This window comes from Heteronotia binoei, chromosome 19 (assembly GCF_032191835.1).
Source record: "Heteronotia binoei isolate CCM8104 ecotype False Entrance Well chromosome 19, APGP_CSIRO_Hbin_v1, whole genome shotgun sequence".
Lineage (NCBI taxonomy): Eukaryota > Metazoa > Chordata > Lepidosauria > Squamata > Gekkonidae > Heteronotia > Heteronotia binoei.
Genome location: NC_083241.1, coordinates 33,803,425 through 33,822,956, shown reverse-complemented (window position 1 = coordinate 33,822,956; position 19,532 = coordinate 33,803,425). Strand labels below are relative to the sequence as shown.

The window sequence follows — 19,532 nt, the reverse complement described above, 5'->3', positions numbered from 1 at the left end:
CCAATCCCCAAGTGGGGCCAGGGGATCCCCCGGTTTGGAGGCCCTCCCACCCCCCTGCTTCAGAGTCCTCAGAAAGCAGGGAGGGAGGGAAATGTCTGCTGGGCACTCCATTATGCCCTATGGAGAATAGGTCCATTGGTATCTGGAGCTTGTGGGGGGAGGGGGTGCCTTTTTTGCGGTAGAGGCACCAGATAGACAGCATAGCATCTGGTACCTCTTCTCAAAACACCCTCCAAGTTTCAAAAGGATTGGACCAGGGAGTCCAATTCTATGAGCCCCAAACTAAGGTGCCTCTATTCTTCATTCTTTCCAGCGGAGGGAAGGCATTTAAAAGGTGTGTTGTGTCTTTAAATGGGATAGCCAGAACTCCCTTTGGAGTTCAATTCTGCCTGTCACAATCTTGCGCCTGGCTCCACCCCCGAAGTCCCCAGATATTTCTTGAATTGGACCTGGCAACCTTAGCTAGCTGCTAATGAAGGCTTGTGAAGCAGCGCCTTAAAAAACAGCTCTCGGACGTGTGCGTGTAAGCAACAAGTTGCCAATTTCTCAACTTACTGACCAAAACTCTAACCTTTGTTGGTATGACCCTGGAGTGGCTCTTGGACTTTGACTTCAGCTTGGGGAACGTCTGCACTGCGGATAACCTTGGACCTCATGACTTTGGTCTCTGGATATCCTCTCATAACATATCTCCAGCTTCTGGCCATTTGGACGGGACTTTGCACTCTGCTGTATAGCTTGCCTGTCTGACCTGTTTTAGGACACTTTGCCAGGGATGTGAGTTCAAGGTTGGGGAATTCCTGGAGATTTGTGGGTTGAGTGTAGGGTAGGGATGGGTCCAAACCTGAGCCAAAACTCAGACCACACTTTGCTCAGTCTGCAGTTTGTGAGCTGAGATATGCGGAAGGTGCCTTCCCAGAACATTTGCCCCAAGCCGTAATGACCCTTGCCCCTCCCTTCTGAGACAGGGTGGGGCCATTCTTAGGTGGCCCAAAATTTACCAAAGAAAGTACTGTAGTGGGCAAAAAGCCCCGCCCCAGCCTGACAAGGTAGGACTGCCACCAAACTTGTCTCTCACTGTTTCGAAAAGCCACTTTAGAACAGATCAGGTGGCGTGTCTGTTAGAGGCACGAGGTCCACTAGTCTACCGTGGGAAGCAAGACAATGGAGGACACGATGATTAAACACAATTTACAGTTTTATTACCCCAAACAAGCGATTTAGAGTAACACTGGTGAGCAGAAAATAACAACAGCATAAAATATCACTAGCTTACACATACAGCAACAGGATCATCAATCCTTAACAGGTTTGATGTCCAATCTTCAAAGAGACCATTCAGCTGCACAGGTGCTTCAGGAAGGCCTCTCTGAAATGAAGGTAAATCTTAATTTTTAAAACCTCAGCCCACACCTCCTTTGAACTCCAGGAACACACAACACAAATCTATCTCAGATGGCCTAAAGTGGTACTGCTGTGACAGCATACAAAAATTGGGAGGAAAGAAAAGGAATGGCGCTAACTTCCTTCAGGGTCACATAAACACAGACAGGTGTTAGTGTAATAACCAGGCCTCGGATTCAATGGGAGCTCACAGGAGCACAGCTCCTGAACCTTTCGGAGAGTTCCCCCTCCTCCTTCTGAGAGTTCCACCTCCTTATCCATTGAATAGTATGTGCAGCTGCATAACAATCCCTGGATGAGTTCCACCACCTATTTTTCTACAAAACGACCCCCGGTAATAACATTTCAACTTCACAGATCTTTAGAACACTGGGTTTTTAAAAAATCCATTTAAAAGGCTATATTTATTACACAAGCTTAGCTGTCTGGTCAACTGTATTCAGACCAATGCATGCACATAACTTCAGGGTGGTGTCAGGCCCTGCCCTCAGAGCACCCATGTCACCTGAATGTGATGTAAGCGTGCCACCAATGTGCTCATGTCACTTCTGGATAATGTGGGTGTGCTGGGACATGGCTTTTAAGTAAGTCAGCAAGGGAAAGTCAAATTCCCTCAAAAGCGGGCAGCATAAAGTCATTCAAGATCTCCATCTTCCCAAACAACATTATTTTCTGTCTATTCAGGGATTAGTAGAAGTTAGTTTGAACCACAGCCTAGCCCAACAGCAATTTAGGATTTATATCAAAGCATCCACTCTCCAAAGCAACCATGTTTTTCAGGTGAAATGATCTCTGTTGTCTAAAGTTCAGTTGTAATTCTGGGAGATCTCGACATCCCACCTGGAAGTTGGCAACCCTAGACCTGGCAGCAACCATTGGGTGACTTCATACCCCCTGACCTGCCTGACTCATGACGGGTTCCTCCGTTCTGTGGTTTCTCTGATGCTTTTGAAGATATCCCCTCCCACTGAATCTCTTTCCACACTCTGAGCATTCAAAAGGTTTCTCCCCTGTGTGGGTTCTCTGATGCTTTTGGAGAGACCCCCTCTCACTGAATCTCCTTCCACAATCTGAGCATTCGAAAGGTTTCTCCCCTGTGTGGGTTCTCAGATGATTTTGAAGATGGTGACTGTGACTGAATCTCTTCCCACACTCGGAGCACTGAAAAGGTTTTTCTCCTGTGTGGGTTCTTTGGTGCACTTCAAGATTGCTTCTCTGACTGAATTTTTTCCCACACTCTGAGCATTCAAAAGGTTTCTCCCCCGTGTGAGTTCTCTGATGCTGCTGAAGATTGCGACTCAGACTGAATCTCTTCCCACACTCGGAGCACTCAAAAGGTTTCTCCCCTGTATGGGTTCTCTGATGACTCTGAAGATGGCTGCTCAGACGGAATCTCTTTCCACACTCAGAACATTCAAAAGGTTTTTCCCCTGTATGGGTTCTCTGATGACGCTGAAGATTGCAACTCTGATGGAATCTCTTGCCACACACTGAGCATTCAAAAGCTTTCTCCCCTGTGTGGGTTCTTTGGTGCAACTGAAGATTGCTACTTTGACTGAATCTCTTTCCACACTCGGCGCATTCAAAAGGTTTCTCCCCTGTGTGAGTTCTCTGATGCAGTTGAAGACTGCCTCTCACACTGAATCTCTTTCCACACTCCAAACATTCAAAAGGTTTCTCCCCTGTATGAGTTCTTTGATGTAGTTGAAATGCATTCCTGTAACTGAATCTCTTTCCACATACTGAGCATTCAAAAGGTTTCTCCCCTGTGTGGGTCCTTTGGTGCAGTTGAAATGCATTCCTGTAACTGAATCTTTTTCCACATAGTGAGCATTCAAAAGGTTTCTCCTTAGTGTGTGTTCTCTGATGCTTTTGAAGAGACCCCTTCTCACTGAATCTCTTTCCACACACTGAACATTCAAAAGGTTTCTCCCCTGTGTGACTCCTCTGGTGCTGTTGAAGCTTGCTATTCTGCCTGAATGTCTTTCCACACTCGGAGCATTCAAAAGGTTTCTCTTTATTATGCGTTCTCTGATGCCTTTGAAGAGACCCCCTCTCAATGAATCTCTTTCCACACACTGAGCATTCAAAAGGTTTCTCCCGTGTGTGAGTTCTTTGATGCTGTTGAAGAGTCCCCCTCTGACTGAATCTCTTTCCACACTCTGAGCATTCAAAAGGTTTCTCCCCTGTGTGAGTTCTCCGATGACGTTGAAGTTTGCCACTCTGACTGAATCTCTTTCCACACTCTGAGCATTCAAAAGGTTTCTCCCCTGTGTGAGTTCTTTGATGCTGTTGAAGAGTCCCCCTCTCACTGAATCTCTTTCCACACTCTGAACATTCAAAAAGTTTCTCCCCTGTGTGAGTTCTTTGATGCTGTTGAAGAGTGCATCTCAGACTGAATCTCTTTCCACACACTGAACATTCAAAAGGTTTCTCCCCTGTGTGGGTTCTAAGATGCCGTTGAAGACTGCCACTCTGACTAAAGCTCTTTCCACACTCTGAACATTGAAAACGTTTCTCTTTGTGAGTTCTCTGATGCCACTGAAGTTTGCCACTGTGACTGAATTTCTTTCCACAATCTGAGCATTCAAAAGGTTTCTCCCCCATGTGTTCACTTTCGTGCAGTTGAAGATTGCTGCTATGACGGAATCTCTTTCCACACTCTGAGCATTCAAAAGGTTTCTCCCCTGTGTGGGTTCTTTGGTGCACTTGAAGACCGCCACTCTGACTGAATCTCTTCCCACACTCAGAGCATTCAAAAGGCTTCTCCCCTGTGTGAGTTCTTTGATGCGTTTGAAGATTACCTCTCATACTGAATTTCTTTCCACACTCTGAGCATTCAAAAGGTTTCTCCCCAGTGTGAGTTCTCTGATGCCCTTGAAGATGGCCACTCTTACTGAATCTCTTTCCACACACTGAGCATTCAAATGGTTTCTCCCCTGTGTGGGTTTTTTGGTGCCCAAGGAGCTGTGATGTATTTCCAATGTTGTTTCCACAATGAGTGGATAATCTTGCCTTCATTAATGTATAAGAACATAACATAAGAGAAGCCATGTTGGATCAGGCCAACGGCCCATCAAGTCCAACACTCTGTGTCACACAGTGGCAAAAAATGTTATATACACACATACACTGTGGCTAATAGCCACTGATGGACCTGTGCTCCATACACTGTGGCTAATAGCCACTGATGGACCTGTGCTCCATACACTGTGGCTAATAGCCACTGATGGACCTGTGCTCCATATTTTTATCTAAACCCCTCTTGAAGGTGGCTATACTTGTGGCCGCCACCACCTCCTGTGGCAGTGAATTCCACATGTTAATCACCCTTATATGCTTTGGAGAATGCGCATTACGCTTTCTTCTGTCTTGCTTCTCAACTATACTGCCACCTTTCTTTCTCTTAGCTCTGCCTCGATTCCTGAAGTTTTCTTTCAAGGTTTCATTTTTTTCTCTATGTGGCATTTGCTGATGATGTTCCTCACCCTTCTTATTCTTCTGATCATCCTCTGCTGAAAAAACATTGAGAGATCTTGTTAGCACCCGGGAGGGCTAGTAAGGTCTAAAGGCATCTATTGCAGTAAAAAAGGAGTGATGGGCATTTGACCTCATCCTGCTTGACTGACCTTAACTAACCTAACCAGCTTTCCCCAGACTATCTAGTATTTAAAGATACCTCAGACTCTCTCAAGAGCTACAGCTAAGTTCTTGCTCCAAAGGGGTTTCTGAGTTTCAAGATTTCCAGTCCTCGGAAGACCTCCCTCCCTCCTTACCCAGAAAGGATGTATGATTATTCCAACTAAACGTTGCTCCGAAGTGAATCAAGTTCCCCATGGTGTGAAGTGCCCTCGACATGAGTGTACTGTTGTTGGATTGTGGGGGTGGGAGGGGGAGAGAACACGCTTTTGCTTTGCTTTGCTTGATTTCACTTGGTATCATGTATGTGTGTTATCCCTGCAATGGGAGTCTATTGGTGCTTGCTCCACAGCTTCAAGGCCACGGTTATTTCTTTGCAAAGACAACTCTAGTGTAAAGTGTCTGAGAGGGGGGATTTTGGTGGGAACCGATTTGTAACAATTTGCACGCACTTGGCTCTAACACCTTTGGCGGCCTTTGTAATGGCCCATGACAAGGTATATAACACTGGACACCTGCACGGTGCTCCAGTTCTGACACACTCGTGTAGCTCTACACATCTATTTATCTATAAAGCAACCTTCTGTTTTCAATCTGTAAATCTCCTCTAATTGAAGACAGTCCCAGGGCTGACCCATGGCTATTCACTGCCTGTTCCTTTGACATAACCGTGAAGGATACTCACTCTCAGCCAGCTCATTTGGGAAGGAAATATGCTCCTGGGACCCTCTTGAGGAACTCTGCAGGCTTTCGTTGGATGTAAGACTATTATCTGTCTCCATTGTAGTCTCTCTTATACTTCTCGCTTCTAGGTCAGGGAAGAGAAAGTGGTCATTCTCATACGGGGAAGGAAAGAAACTGAAGAGTAAAAATTTTTCTGGAAAGACGAAACCAGTATAAGCAAAATGGATCTGTGAGGCGAAGTACCCTTCTTCCCCAAAGGTTAATGTGACTAAACATTTATAAATGTTTAAAAGGGGTCTGCTTTATTTGTGTGCACTCTCCTTGTGAACCTAAGGAACTGGATGCTGCCAAGGGACAAAGACTACTGGCCCAGGGCAACCCAGACTTTCTATCCGGACAGGATGATTTCTAGATCAAAGGCAGAGAGAAAATCTGTAACCCCAACAAGGGGAAAGGCTGTCCTGAAGGGCTTTTTCTGGAAAAAGAACTGCCAAAACCCTCAAGAGGGAAATGCAGAAACACGGGTGCCCCTCATGAGCTTTTCAACATTTTTCTGAGAATTTTGTTTCCACTAAGAAGTTCCAGAACTCTGTTCCGCCGTGTTCCCCCAGGAAAAAATAGCCCTGGTGACTTTTAAAAGTTGGCAACAGAGAAATGTGGATCTGTCCCCTTCCAGAGTCTTTCTGAGGGCCTCTCATCTCCTTTGCCTCAGGCGAGGACATCTTCTCTGGCTTGTGTGAGAACTACAACACTGACCTCCGTTGCCCCTCAGCAAGTATACACATAGGAGCACATAAAGCTGCTCAATATGGAATCAGACCCTTGGTCCAGCACAGTCAGTATTGTCTCCTCAGACTGGCGGTGGCTCTCCAGAGTCTCAGACAGAGGTCTTTCCCATCACCTCCTACCTGAACCTTTTCACTGGCGATGCCGGAGATTGAAACACGGATCTTCTACATGCCACAGCCCCTCCCCAAGTACCAGGACAGGCCTCAAAATCATGTTTTGCTAGTCACTATTTTGATTCATGCCTCATCACAAGGGCAGCAAGTCACACTTTGGCACCTATGAAAGATCCCTACCCAGAAAGGCCACATTCCCGTAGTTCTCCAACATAACATCCTTGTACAGAGATCTTTGTCCCGGATCCAGCAGGGCCCACTCTGCCTCCGTGAAATAGACGGACACCTCCTCAAAGGAAAAGGGACCCTGAAAGAAAAAGCAGATTCCTTCCTCAGTGGCCATGCCAGGCAGAGACGGCACCCTGGCAGGTACAGGATGCAGGGCTTGGTGTGGGTACAAGGAAGGGCATTTAGAGGACCTCTAGCCCTGACAACCTGTAGAAAGTGCAGGAGCAAAAGCCCCCCCTGAGGAAGGAGGGGGGACCCAGGCTGTCCCCTGCTCACCTCGCCTACCTGGACTGGTGGTGCAGCAGCAGTTTCAACACCTCTGAAAAGATGGCAGCTCAACATCTCATCAGCACCTGCGACTGAGACAAAGGAGGAAGAAAAGGTGCTTGCTTGTTAGTTCCCTGCTTCCTGCAACCCCTTCCCAGTTTGTGAAACCTTGCCCTCTGTACAATTTTTGACAGTTCTTCCTAAATTCTGGGAGACAGAAGAGAAGCAGCAGGTACTTACGAGCCACAGGGATTATAAACACTCCCAATGTATTTCAGACCTCTATGAGACCCTGTGTCTGAACTGGGGGCCGGGAAAGAGGGGAGTGGAAATGACATTGCATGACAGGTCAGCATCACATTTGGTCCAGATGCAACTTGAGTGCCTCTGGAGACTTGAGGGTAATAGAAGTGAGTTTTCAGAGTGTGTCTTCGCATGCTAACTTCACAACCAGGTTTTCAGCCAGACTCAGCACTGACATGACACCATAGAAGTCATGATAACTTGGCCCATGATTATTGGGCCGTAGACCCTGGTTTTCAAGCTCTGCTGCCCCATAAGATGGAGGCTCCCTTTATTCACCAGTCTGGATAGCTTTGCTGAGATCTTTTCACTTTTCCACTCCTGAGGCACTTTGATTTCCTTTTACGGAAGAAAGCCAAGATATGGAGATTTAAAGTAATTGAAGGAATTGTCCTCTATGAAGCTATCTGTTCTCCTTTCAGAGGCACCAGTTAGCGGACATGGAAGTGCCACTAACTCTTGAAGTGACATTAACTCTTGTGTTTTTATACCAATAAAGGTGTATGGATGGATGAAACGCTGTGTTGTGTGAAGAAGTGTTTGTTTATTTTCCTGAACTGAACTCTATACCCATCAAATTCAAAGTGTGCCCCAACTGAACCAAGGCACAATGAGTCCTTACCACAGGAGAGGGCATCTTGGCCATGCTCCACAGTCTGCGCCTTCTGCCCTCCCTCAGAAGGAGCTCCTTCCACCTCGGGGTTTGTAGATTCTGTCTTCACGGATGGTCCCAAGATCTGAAACACCAGCGAGGGAGAGGGGTAAGAGATGGAATGGAAGAGAACAAACAGTGAGTCCTACCCTACTCCCACTCTGCACACTCTGATTAACAGATCTGGTGAGTTATCTTGGGGTCATGGACCATGGTCAGCGTTCCCTCTAGGCTGCAGAGAGTCTTGTGAGCCAAAATTCTATTTTGTGAGCGACTGCATACCGTAAATTGTTGTGCTCTGGAGTCATCCTTCCTGAGCTAAGACAAAAATGCTTGAGCTGGAGGCTAAAAATCTGCCAGATAGCTCAGACTAACTCAGCTTAGAGGGAACGCTGGTCATGGTAGATAACTCACTGAAAATTTCAAGACAGTGTGTGATTGCAATAAAAAAGGCCAACACTATGCTGGGAATTATTAGCAAGGGAACAGAAAACATATCATCCAGTATCACAATGCCCCTGAATAAATAGATGGTGCGTCCTCATTTGGAATGCTGTGTACAATTCTGGTCACCGCATTATAGCATTGGATATTATAGCATTGGGAAAAGTGCAGAAAAGGGCAACTAGAATGATTTCCCTATGAAGAAAGGTTAAAATGCTTGGGGCTCTTTAGCTTGGAGAAACGTCGACTGAGGGGTGACATGATCGAGGTTTACAAGATAATACATGAGAGAGAGAAGGTAGAGAAAGAAGTACTTTTCTCCTTTCTCACAATACAAGAACTCGTGGACATTAAATTAAATTGCTGAGCAGTCGGGTTAAAACTGATAAAAGGAAGTACTTCTTCACCCAAAAGGTGATTAACACATGGAATTCACTGCCAAAGGAGGTTGTGGCAGCTGCAAACATAGACAGCTTCAAGAGGGGATTGGATACACATCTGGAGCAGAGGCCCATCAGTGGCTATTAGCCACAGGGTATTGTTGGAACTCTCTGTATGGGGCAGTGATGCTCTGGATTCTTGGTGCGGGGGGGGGGGGGCAACAGTGGGAGAGCTTCTGGGGTTCTGGCCCTGCTGGTAGACTGGATGGGTCATTGGACTGATCCAACATGGCTTCTCTTATGTTCTTATCTAACAGAGGAGGCTGCTGGAGGAGGCTGTTAAATCCCCCATTTGGATGATTAACACTTGGACAAAGCTCTGGAAAGGAAACTTCAGGATAAGGCCAGATAGCATTGCTTGAATTGGACATGCCTGGAGGAAATCCCCTCACCTGTTCTGCCTGCCTCTTCTCCTCGGCCTGACTCAGGAGGAAACCTTCGGCCAAGGCCACCGCCTGGGAACTGCTCTCCGGCCCACATCCTCTGACCCAGCTCTGCATTTCCTGGGGCAGGAGAGTCAGGAACTGCTCCAGGATCACCAGATCCATGATCTGCTTCTTGCTGTGCCTCTCTGGCTTCAGCCACTCATTGCAAAGTCCATGGAGCTGGCTGCAAACCTCTTGGGGCCCATCGGCCTCATGGTAGCCAAACATCTGGAAGTGTTGGCTGTTGACATCTGAGGTTATGCTGTCCTGAGCCCGAATCTCTGGCCCAGCTCTTTCCCAGAATTCAACAGCACTCCCAGCTGGGATGGGATGGGGGCCTTTGCTTGCTGTCTTGCCAATCCCAGGTCTTCCTGGGTCCTCTTCTTCCATCTCCTGCCCCTTCTCTTGGGTCTCCTCAGATTGGGAAAAGATGGCTGTATTTACATGGCTATGAAGAGAGGCTTCTCCCTGGGGGGGACAGAGAGAGACAGACAGCAACATGTGTAAAGGAAAATGAATAAGAACGGAGATATACCACTGAAGATCACAAACCTTCATATGCTCAAGAGACAAGTGAGAACTGCCCTGGTGCATCAGAACAAGAGTTGTGGTTCGTAGAACAGTTTAAAATAATTTTGTCATATAACATACGGAGGTATTTTAGATATACCTCTTTGGTTCTTAAGGAAAGTTTAGTATCTCTGTTTGGATCTTTAAGGATATTACAAGCTTATCCAGTTTGGTGTAGCAGTCCGGGTCTGATTCCCCACTCCTTCACATTTAGCCAGCTGGGTGACCTTGGGTCAGTCACCGTTCTCTCAGAGCTGTTCTCTCAAGAGCAGTCCTCTCTCTCAGCCGCACCTACCTCCCAGGGTGTCTGCTATGGGGAAAGGAGGGAGATTGTAAGCTGCTCTGAAACTCCTAGTGAAGGGTGGCGTATAAATCCAATCTCTTCTTCTAGATTACATTGGTTCAGTCTTTTTGAGGGGCTAATTTTTTCTTAAGAGCCCTGTGGCGCAGAGTGGTACAGCTGCAGTACTGCAGTCGGAGCCCTCTGCTCACGACCTGAGTTCGATCCCAGCAGAAGCTGGTTCAGGTAGCCGGCTCCAGGTTGACACAGCCTTCCATCCTTCCGAAGTCAGCCAAATGAGTCCCCAGCTTGCTGGGGGGAAAGTGTAGATGACTGGGGAAGGCAATGGCAAACCATCCTGTAAAAAAAGTGTGCTGTGAAAATGTCATGAAAGCAACGTCACCCCAGAGTCGAAAACGAATGGTGCTTGCAGAGGACGACCTTTACCTTTAATTTTTTTGGGGAGGAGGAGGAGGTATTTTTGCATTTGGGGAGTGTGTGCCTGGATGTCATGACCTCTGGCAACTCCTACTGGGACTTGGAGGACTTTCAGATCATTGGCTTGAGAGCCTGCCTCTGCCTCCCATCCCTGGTATTCCCTGGAGGTCTCCCGTCCAAGTACTTGCCAGGGTCGGCCCTGCTCAGCTTCCAAGATCTGACGAGATCGGGCTTGCCTGGGCTATCCAGGTCTGTGCCTGAGGGGTTAAGTTTTAAGTTAAAGCAGAACCCCAGCAGGACAAGAGGGGCTGGTGACCACTGAACCACTGTTATGTATCTCTTCGACAGGACTGAAGTCTTAGGCCAGAGCTCTGTCCGAGCACCCAGCTGAGGGGAAGGGGCAGGAATGCGTCTGTGGGAAGAAAGAGCAGCTGAGATCGGGAGAGAATCGGGATCCCCTCACCTGTTCTGCCTGCCTCTTCTCCTGTGCCTGACTCAGGAGGAAACCTTCTGCCAAGGCCACCGCCTGGGAACTGCTCTCTGGCCCACATCCTCTGACCCAGCTCTGCATTTCCTGGGGCAGGAGAGTCAGGAACTGCTCCAGGATCACCAGGTCCACCATCTGCTTCTTGCTGTGCCTCTCCGGCTTCAGCCACTGGTTGCAAAGTCCATGGAGCTGGCTGCAAACCTCTCGGGGCCCATCAGCCTCATGGTAGCTGAACAGCTGGAAGCGTTGGCAATCCACATCGGAGGTTATGCTGTCTTGAGCCAGGATCTCTGGCCCAGCTCTTTCACAAAAGTCAATACCACTCCCAGATTGGATGGGATGGGGGCCTATACTTGCTGCCTCGCCAGTCCCAGGTCCTCCTGGGTCCTCTTCTTCCATCTCCTGCCCCTTCTCTTGGGTCACCACAAACTGGGAAGAGATGCCTGTATTCGCTTGGCTATGGGAAGAGTCTTCTGCCTGGGGGGACAGAGAGAGACAGACGGCAACGTGTCAAAAGGAAAATTTAAAAGAATGGAGATACACCACTGAATGTCACAACCCTTTATATGCTTAGGAGACGTGTGAGAATCCCCCTGGTGGATCAGAACAAAAGGTGATTTGTAGAATAGTTTAATATCATTTTGCCATATTACATACCAAGCTATTTTAGGTACGCCTCTTTGGTTTTTAGGGAAAGTTTCGTATCTCTGGCTCTTTAAGGATGTTACAAGCTTGGTCGCTCATTACATTGATTCTGAGAAAGGACATTATATTGGTTCACACTGTCCCAAGGGCTAATTCTTAAGGTAAAGTGGAGCCCCAAAAGGACAAGAGGGACTGGGGACCCCTTAACCACTATATGTATCTCTTCAGGAGGACTGACATGTTAAGCAAGAGCTCTGTCCAACCACCCAGCTGTAGGGAAGGGGCAGGAACCTGCTTGTGGGAAGAACAAGGAGCTGAGATTGGGAGAGAAAGGCAGACAGGCTTTGGCTCAGACTTGGTTCAAGAATTTCTTTTTTGTATTTTTTATGTACAGATGTGTATGCCTTTGGAAGTCATGGCGACTTCTGGCGACTGATCCCTACTGGGGGCATTGAGGCTATCCAGAGAGGTGGCTGAATAAAGCCTGCCGATGCCTCCCAGCTCTGGTATTCCTTAGAGGTCTCCCACGGAACTACCTGCTGCTAGAGTCAGCCCTGCCTAGCTTCTGAGATGTGATGGGATTTGCCTTGCCCGGGCTATCCAGGTCAGGGCTGATTTGGCTTGAGAATCTTTACGCACAGTTGTATCTGTTGTGGGGGTATCCGACTTCCTGCTCTATGGGAATTCCTGGCTTCCACCAGTGCTCAGCTGTGCCAGTATATTTCTCATTAAAGCAAATAATAACAAGATACTGGAAGGTCCTGGGGCTTTCTCCTTGTAAGGGGAACCAAGCTTGGGAAACAGTATCCCTTGGAGTTTCTTGCCACTTGAAGAAGAGGTGCAGATATCACAAGTCTTTCATTCAGATAAGAATCACAGTTCTCTCCTGGACCCCTGTTCGAACTCACCCTGACAGAAGGACCATTTCCCAGAGTCCAGCCTGTTGTGGGAACAAGACTAAACCCAGCCCTTGAACAGCTTTGGGTGGCCCCGTAAGCTCTTGGAGGACTGGCTACATCAGGGGTGTGTGGCCTAATATGCAAAGGAGTTCCTGCTTCAAAAAAGTGGGTGTGGCCATATCAGCATGTTCCACCTCTCTCCGGCAGGCTGGGGGGAGTCACCTCATGCTGTGATTTAGGGGCATTGGTGGGTTTCCATGATCTTTGCGGGTGTCCCTCTCTGCACCTTCACAACCTGTTTTTTTAAAACATTCTCTCCTCTGCTGGGCAGGCCTTGGACACCGGCTGGCAGTCATGGCTTGTCCCACACCCTCTCGGCCACTAGGATTCTTAGATCTAGGTTGCAAAACTCATGGAGGTTTGGGGAAGGAACTTGGAGAGGACAGGGAGATAAGTGGGATACAATGCCACACAGAGTCCGCTCTCCAAAGAATCCATTTTCTCCAAGGGAAATGTTCTTTACAATCTGCAGGTGAGCTGTAATGCCAGGTCCCACCTGGAGCAGGGCAGAAAGGAAAGGAAAGCTCCCCCGTGCAAGCATCAGTCGTTTCCGACTCCGTTGCTTTCACAACGTTTTCACGGCAGACTTTTGACGGGGTGGTTTGCCATTGCTTTCCCCAGACATCTACGCTTTCCCCCCAGCAAGCTGGGAAATCATTTGACCGACCTCGGAAGGATGGAAGGCTGTCAACCGGAGCAGGGAAACCAGGTTACAAAATACCTCCACGAAAAACAGCCTCCAAAGTTATACACAAATCATATACGTCAATAATCATTCAAGAAACGTTCAAAAATTGTTACAAACCATCCGTATAACAACTAAGTGTATAAGGGACATGCACCCTCACCCAAAGTCACTTAGAAACAAATCAATGTACAATATTCCTCAACAACTGAGTGCAGGTAGGAATTCCAATGGTGAAGTCTTACAGGAAAACAATGCTCCAGGTCCCACCTGGAGGCTGGCATCCCTAGAAGGCATAGGGGTCTTAGGATGGGGCTGCGTTGGAGTCCGAGACGGGTAGGATTCGCCCCTCCGCCCAAGCTCTTTCTTATCTGACAGGGCAAAGGCCGCCATGATCTTTGGAGATTCAAAGGGCCAGCGACAGGACATCAGTTTTGTTCCTTTCACCTTCCTTGTACAGAAAAGCAAGATCACCCATCCCCAAGGAACTCGGATTATTGCATCGCGGCGTGAAAAAGGTCACTAAAAGGCTTGCCAGCCTCCAGGCGGCGCCTGAAGTTCTTCTGGAAGGACCACCGACCTTTTCTCCAGGAGGAAATGGCTGTACTGCGGGGGCGTATTCTAGGGCCTGGTTCCCATTCGAGACACTCCCGTCCCCAAACCGGCCTTTACCCAGGATCCAAACCCAACCCAGCGAAAGTCCAGGGATTTGGCATCCGTGAGATACCAACCCGATGCCAACCACGGCGGAGAAGGATCCCCGCCTGCCTCCCTCCCTTGCAAGATCTCAAGGCCTCTCATGCAACGCCTTACTTCCTAGTCCGCCTTCCCGGGATCCGGCTGCAGGGCTTTCTCCAGCTGCTGCACATCTGCAGCCCTTCCCGCTCTCTCCCCCCATGCAGAAACAACCCCCCCTTCCTGCTCGGCCTCTCTAGCAAAGCGCTCTATGGGTTTAACCCTTGCAGTGCTGCAGGCCAAGAAAAACCCTTGCAGTCCTCTCCAGGCTGCCGTCAGCCACGCCTTCTGCTGCCGCTCAATAGGGCTCCTCTGGAGGAGTCAATTTGCCCGGGGTCGCGCTGCTGGAGCTCCCTGTGGAAAGAGGACCATCAAGCTCAATGGTGGGAGGGGGGTGAGATGATGCGGTTCTTGCAATAAAAACGAGTGGGGATCGCTCTGACTTTCTCTATTGCCCCGGGAGAGAAAACTCAGGGCCTCCAACGCGACCAGAAAGCACCCATCTGGAAGGGAAGGAACGGAGTCCGGACCGCGAGCCATGTTCCCGCTAAACTGCAGTGTCTTGTGAGCCAAAATTGTGAGCCACTGGCATTAAAATTGCGAACTCCTGCATCAATTATTGTGCTCTGGCGTCGCCCTTCCTGAGCTAAGACAAACAATTGTGTGAGCTGGAGGCTCACACTAATTCAGCTTCGAGGGAACGGAACACTGATCCCGAGAAAGGAGGCTGGATTTGGGGGACCACCCACCCCACCTTCAAGTTTTTGCTCCATTCCCGGGAAGAAACTGTCCGCCTGCAGCCCCAGAGATGAAAGGAGAAAAACTGAAGAGGCTGCAGATTTATACCCCACCCTTCTTTCTGAATCAGTCAGAGAGCGGCCTACAAGTCGGTATTGTCTACTCAGACTGGCAGCGGCTCATCGGGGTCTCAAGCTGAAGTTTTTCTCGCCTTTTTGCCTAGACCCTTTTTAGTTGGAGATGCCGGGGATTGAACCTGGGACCTTCTGCTTACCAGGCAGATGCTCTACCACTGAGCCACCATCCCTCCCCAAAGTCTGGCCAACCCTGCTCTAGGGTCCAGCGTCTGAAGTCTGAGGCTAAGAAACGGGGCACAGTCCTTCATTTCCAACACACCAGAGAGAGCAGCCTTTTCTTTGGTGGGGTTGGGAGGGGAGATTGGTGCAAAGGAGCCACAAAGCAGTGAAGGAAAAGGGTTGCGATGCTTGAATGGGGGGGGGGGGGCTAGCAGAGAATTCTCAACCTCCCCCATGGGCCTTGGAGACCTCCCAGAATTAGAACTAATCATCAGATGACATTCCCCTTAAAAATGGCTACTTGGCAGGGTGGACTCCATGGCATTATCCCCCCCCCCCACGGAGGTCTCCCCAAAATCCTCCATACCTATGCTCCACCCCCTCATATGAACATATGAAGCTGTCTTATACTGAATCAGACCCTGGGTCCACCAAAGTCAGTATTGTCTACTCAGACTGGCATCGGGTTTTTCACACCTATTTGTCTGGACCTTTTTCAGTTGGAGATGCCAGAGACTGAACCTGGGACCTTCTGCTTAGCAAGCAGATGCTCTACCACTGAGCCACCGTCCCTCCCCTCCCAAATCTTCAGGTATTTCCCGCTCGGGAGTTGGCGACTCTTGGTGGCAGGCTAGAGATGTTGCAAGCAAGAGGTGGGAAGAGTTTAAAGAAAACACATTTGGGGGGTTAAGGGAGTCCTTGTGGCTCGTCGGTGTATAAGTTAGCAGATTTGTGACTGCCTTTGTCTGCCTCTGCCTGGCCACTCTGATGAGCAATAGTTTAACACAACCAACACCACACTGTGTTCTTGAACCATATACAAGGTTTTATTTAGATATGTACAGACACTCCATCGTAATGCTCCGCCAATCAATCATATAATAGTAAGAGGATAGTAGGTACAGCATAGTTCCATTATTATACAGTTGATGCTGATTACTGCACCAATGAGGAGACAGTGCTGAGTCATTCTGCACTCCTCACCTGATTACATCATCCTTCTGGCTAGAACCAGTTCTCATCTGCCAGATCATCCTTAGTCATCTATTTGACAATAGCTGTCAGAACAGTAAGCAATGCCTCATGCCTTACTGGCATCATTTCCTATGCCAACACATCTGGCTCCTGGAAAGGCAACACTAACACTTCTGAAGCTACCAGTCCTCAGTGAGGCTGCCGGCTAGGATCTGCCCAGCGGTGAATCTTCCGTGGGCCAGAGGCTGACCCTAAAAGGGATGCTTGTCTCGCCACCACGGTCAACTGTTGCATTAGGCACAATGCCTGGGGCTGGCAATACTGGAGGGGGGGGGTCACAACTTTTTTTTTAAATTCTTTTAAAATCAGAAGGAAAAATGAAATTTCAGGTAGAAGAAAATGTATTTTTCCTTGCATCAGAAAACAAGTGAAATTTTAGAGCCCATGAAAAGCTATTACATTTTGCCCAAAACAGAAACAAGTTGAAGTATTTCAACAAAAAATAATATTTAATATTATTATTATAGTGAGAGGTAGGGATGCCAGCTTTCAAGTGAGACCTGGGGATCCTTTGGAATTACAGCCCATCTCCAGACTGCAGAGATCAGTCCCCCTGGAGAAAGTGGCTGCTTTGGAGGGTGGAGTCCCCCGACCTGGTTATGGAAACCCTACCCCAATCGCTCTCAACTTGATTATAAAAGAGAAGCAGATAGACTTGGAAGGCAGCTTTGAGATAGAGGCTGTCCAGAGAAAGTAACATGCAATGCCAGATGGAGAGCAGAAAATAGAACAAGAGACTCCTTGCTCCAGGATATAACTAGAACTAAGTTGGAACGTTGAACATGTGGTTTACTTAGATCTCCTACAGCATATAAGATTTGTAGAACCATTCAGAAATTTTGGCACATAGTTGTGCACATTCCAGGTTGCTCCAGGCCACCACAAATTGGGTTTAGGAACCCTAAAAATCTTGAGAAACCAACTTGTTAGAGTAGAACTAAAGAATGACCAGGAAGATAATCAAATTCAAAATAGACCCACAGAACACTACCCTTGTGGAACGTGCAAAGCATGTGACATGATGTTACCTATTAAGAAGTTTATTAATCCAGTCACTGGTGAAAAGATTGTGTTGAATCCTCTAACCTCCTTCAACTCAAAACAATTAGTATATTTAGCATTGTGTGAATGTAAATTATGTTATGTTGGTTTAACTTTAAGAATGTTGAAAGAAAGGGATTTGGAACATAAATCAAGAATGGAAAGCTGTACGAGAAAGTCCCATGTTTTTCATTTTAATGAAACAAAACATAACGTCAGAAAACTAAAATTCTTTGTACTATATAAATACCAACCAAAACCATTTATTACAGAGGATATAAACAAGATCCTCTTACAACAGGAGAGTTATTGGATTCAAAAACCCCGAACTGTGTATCCTGGAGGACTTAATAATGATTATTCTGCTTATCTGTAATTCGACAAGACGTAAAATCGCTTTAAGAATACTTGGCCGTTTGGTATTTAACGGGAGCGACAACTCCCAAAACCAAGAGCCGGGGACAGACTTGATTAGAGAAGAACATGCATTGATCCTGTGTTAAAGATTATTATACTGTGGGTGAGTATGTTTGGACTGTATTGTAAAATCACTCTCTTTTAGAATAGTACCATTGTAATTTATGTAATCATATCCATATAGCTCTGTGGAAAGTTTTCAATACGAGAGAGAGAGCAGATGAAGGTTGGGAAACTGCCATCGTCTAGATTGGGCGAGTACTCTCAGCTCTCAGTTCATTAGATAATTTTTTGCTTGTGGATCTACTGCTTCTTTCCTGCATTTTTGGAGCCTTGGTGACCATTAGCAGTTCTAAAACGGAAGCTACAAACGTGGAACAGACCGGGAAGGCTTTCTGTTTTAAAGAAGACAGTACTCCGCAGGGGGTGGTGGTGGGTGGGCTCCCTCTGGGAATCCTACCCCCCCCAGGGAAAGTGCATGCGCAATACATAGCCTCTCCTCTCCCGGTGTAGTGAACGCCGCGTGGTCACTGTCTGGCTATGCCTGGCAGATGGTCACTGCAATGGCCTCTCCTGCATTACTGCATCCGTAGCAACACCTTCTCGCTGGTCCCCCCCCGTTTTCACAGAGTTTGCTACGTCATGGTGCGACCGAATTGTCCGGCGGTATAACCGGATGGGCAGGCTGGGCCCACCAACCTCGTCAGCCTAAGAGAAGGAAAACTCTAACATCAAACCCGGGCAGATAGAGCTCGTTAATGTAACACCTACCACCTGGAGGACTCGCTGCCGGCGTCCTGGCTTACTGGGCCATGGCAGATGACCCCCAGGTGAAAGGGTGGAGCCAGTACCGCGCACACTGCGCTTCACCTAAAAAATTCCTCTGCGCAGGCCTGAAGGGCATATCCACACACACAACCCACAACGCATCAAGTCCTGCAGCGATAGGCAAGGGGCGAAACGGCAGGTGGAAGGTGCCACTGGAAGCCGCAGTCCCGATCCTGCATGTAGGCGGTTCAGGATATTGGTCGCCTGATGCTAACCCGGAGACGAAAGCATCTTTCGGCAGCACCCTGAACGACCAAGCAGCCTTATCTAGGGACAGCACTGCTTGCTCCACACGGAGAGGGGCCTAGAAAAGGTGGCCTAAACAAAGCTCGTCTCCCCCACCCCAGTTGGCTAGCCGCGGTCAACGGGCATCCTTACTTGCGGTCGAAAAATAACAACAAAGAAAAGGCATGCACCTGCCTCACAAAGTGTGCAAAGACTAAGAATCGCACTGCTACAGGACCAACCCTAAATCAGACTTTTCCCTGCAGCCGCTGTGGCCGGACCTGCCTGTCCCACATTGGTCTTGTCAGCCACCAGCGAGCCTGCAGCAAATGTGGACTATTGCACCCTTCTTAAATCTTCGTTCGCGAAGCCAAGCCGAGAGAGAGACTCCGCAGGATTACAGAAGCTATTACTCACGGACTTCTTAGCTGCTTTGAATGCACTATTGTAATAATTGTTGTAAATTTCTAATATTATATTTCTTTATCATATCATATTTAAATATTGATTATTTTGGTGAGTTTTTATTTGATCTTTATTGTACACCAAGAACTGTCTCTGCTATTATACCCCTAGAGAAAGTAGCTGCTTTGGAGGGTGCACTCTGTGGCAGGGGTGGCCAACGGTAGCTCTCCAGATGTTTTTTGCCTACAACTCCCATCAGCCCCAGGCATTGGCCATGCTGGCTGGGGCTGATGGAAGTTGTAGGCAAAAAACATCTGGAGAGCTACCGTTGGCCACCCCTGCTCTATGGCATTGTACCTG

General features: G+C 48.0%; 3 protein-coding genes across 3 annotated transcripts; all 3 read right to left on the bottom strand.

Annotated features, from left to right (window-relative positions):
- Positions 1-1,180: 1,180 nt before the first annotated feature.
- Positions 1,181-4,326, bottom strand: LOC132587759 (zinc finger protein 84-like). Its single transcript, XM_060260120.1, has 3 exons — positions 4,050-4,326; positions 3,455-3,902; positions 1,181-3,370 (listed from the first exon to the last, which is right to left on the bottom strand). The coding sequence occupies exons 1-3, from the start codon at positions 4,213-4,215 to the stop codon at positions 2,290-2,292; spliced, it is 1,695 nt and encodes a 564-aa protein (XP_060116103.1). The 5' UTR covers positions 4,216-4,326; the 3' UTR covers positions 1,181-2,289.
- Positions 4,327-8,145: 3,819 nt separating this feature from the next.
- LOC132587666 (zinc finger and SCAN domain-containing protein 21-like) lies at positions 8,146-9,988 on the bottom strand. The gene is made up of 2 exons (XM_060259983.1): positions 9,219-9,988; positions 8,146-8,164 (listed from the first exon to the last, which is right to left on the bottom strand). Exons 1-2 carry the CDS (start codon positions 9,980-9,982, stop codon positions 8,146-8,148), a joined length of 783 nt encoding a protein of 260 aa, XP_060115966.1. The 5' UTR covers positions 9,983-9,988.
- Positions 9,989-11,034: 1,046 nt separating this feature from the next.
- LOC132587665 (putative SCAN domain-containing protein SCAND2P) lies at positions 11,035-13,845 on the bottom strand. The gene is made up of 2 exons (XM_060259981.1): positions 13,723-13,845; positions 11,035-11,640 (listed from the first exon to the last, which is right to left on the bottom strand). Exons 1-2 carry the CDS (start codon positions 13,843-13,845, stop codon positions 11,035-11,037), a joined length of 729 nt encoding a protein of 242 aa, XP_060115964.1.
- Between the last annotated feature and the right edge of the window lie 5,687 nt (positions 13,846-19,532).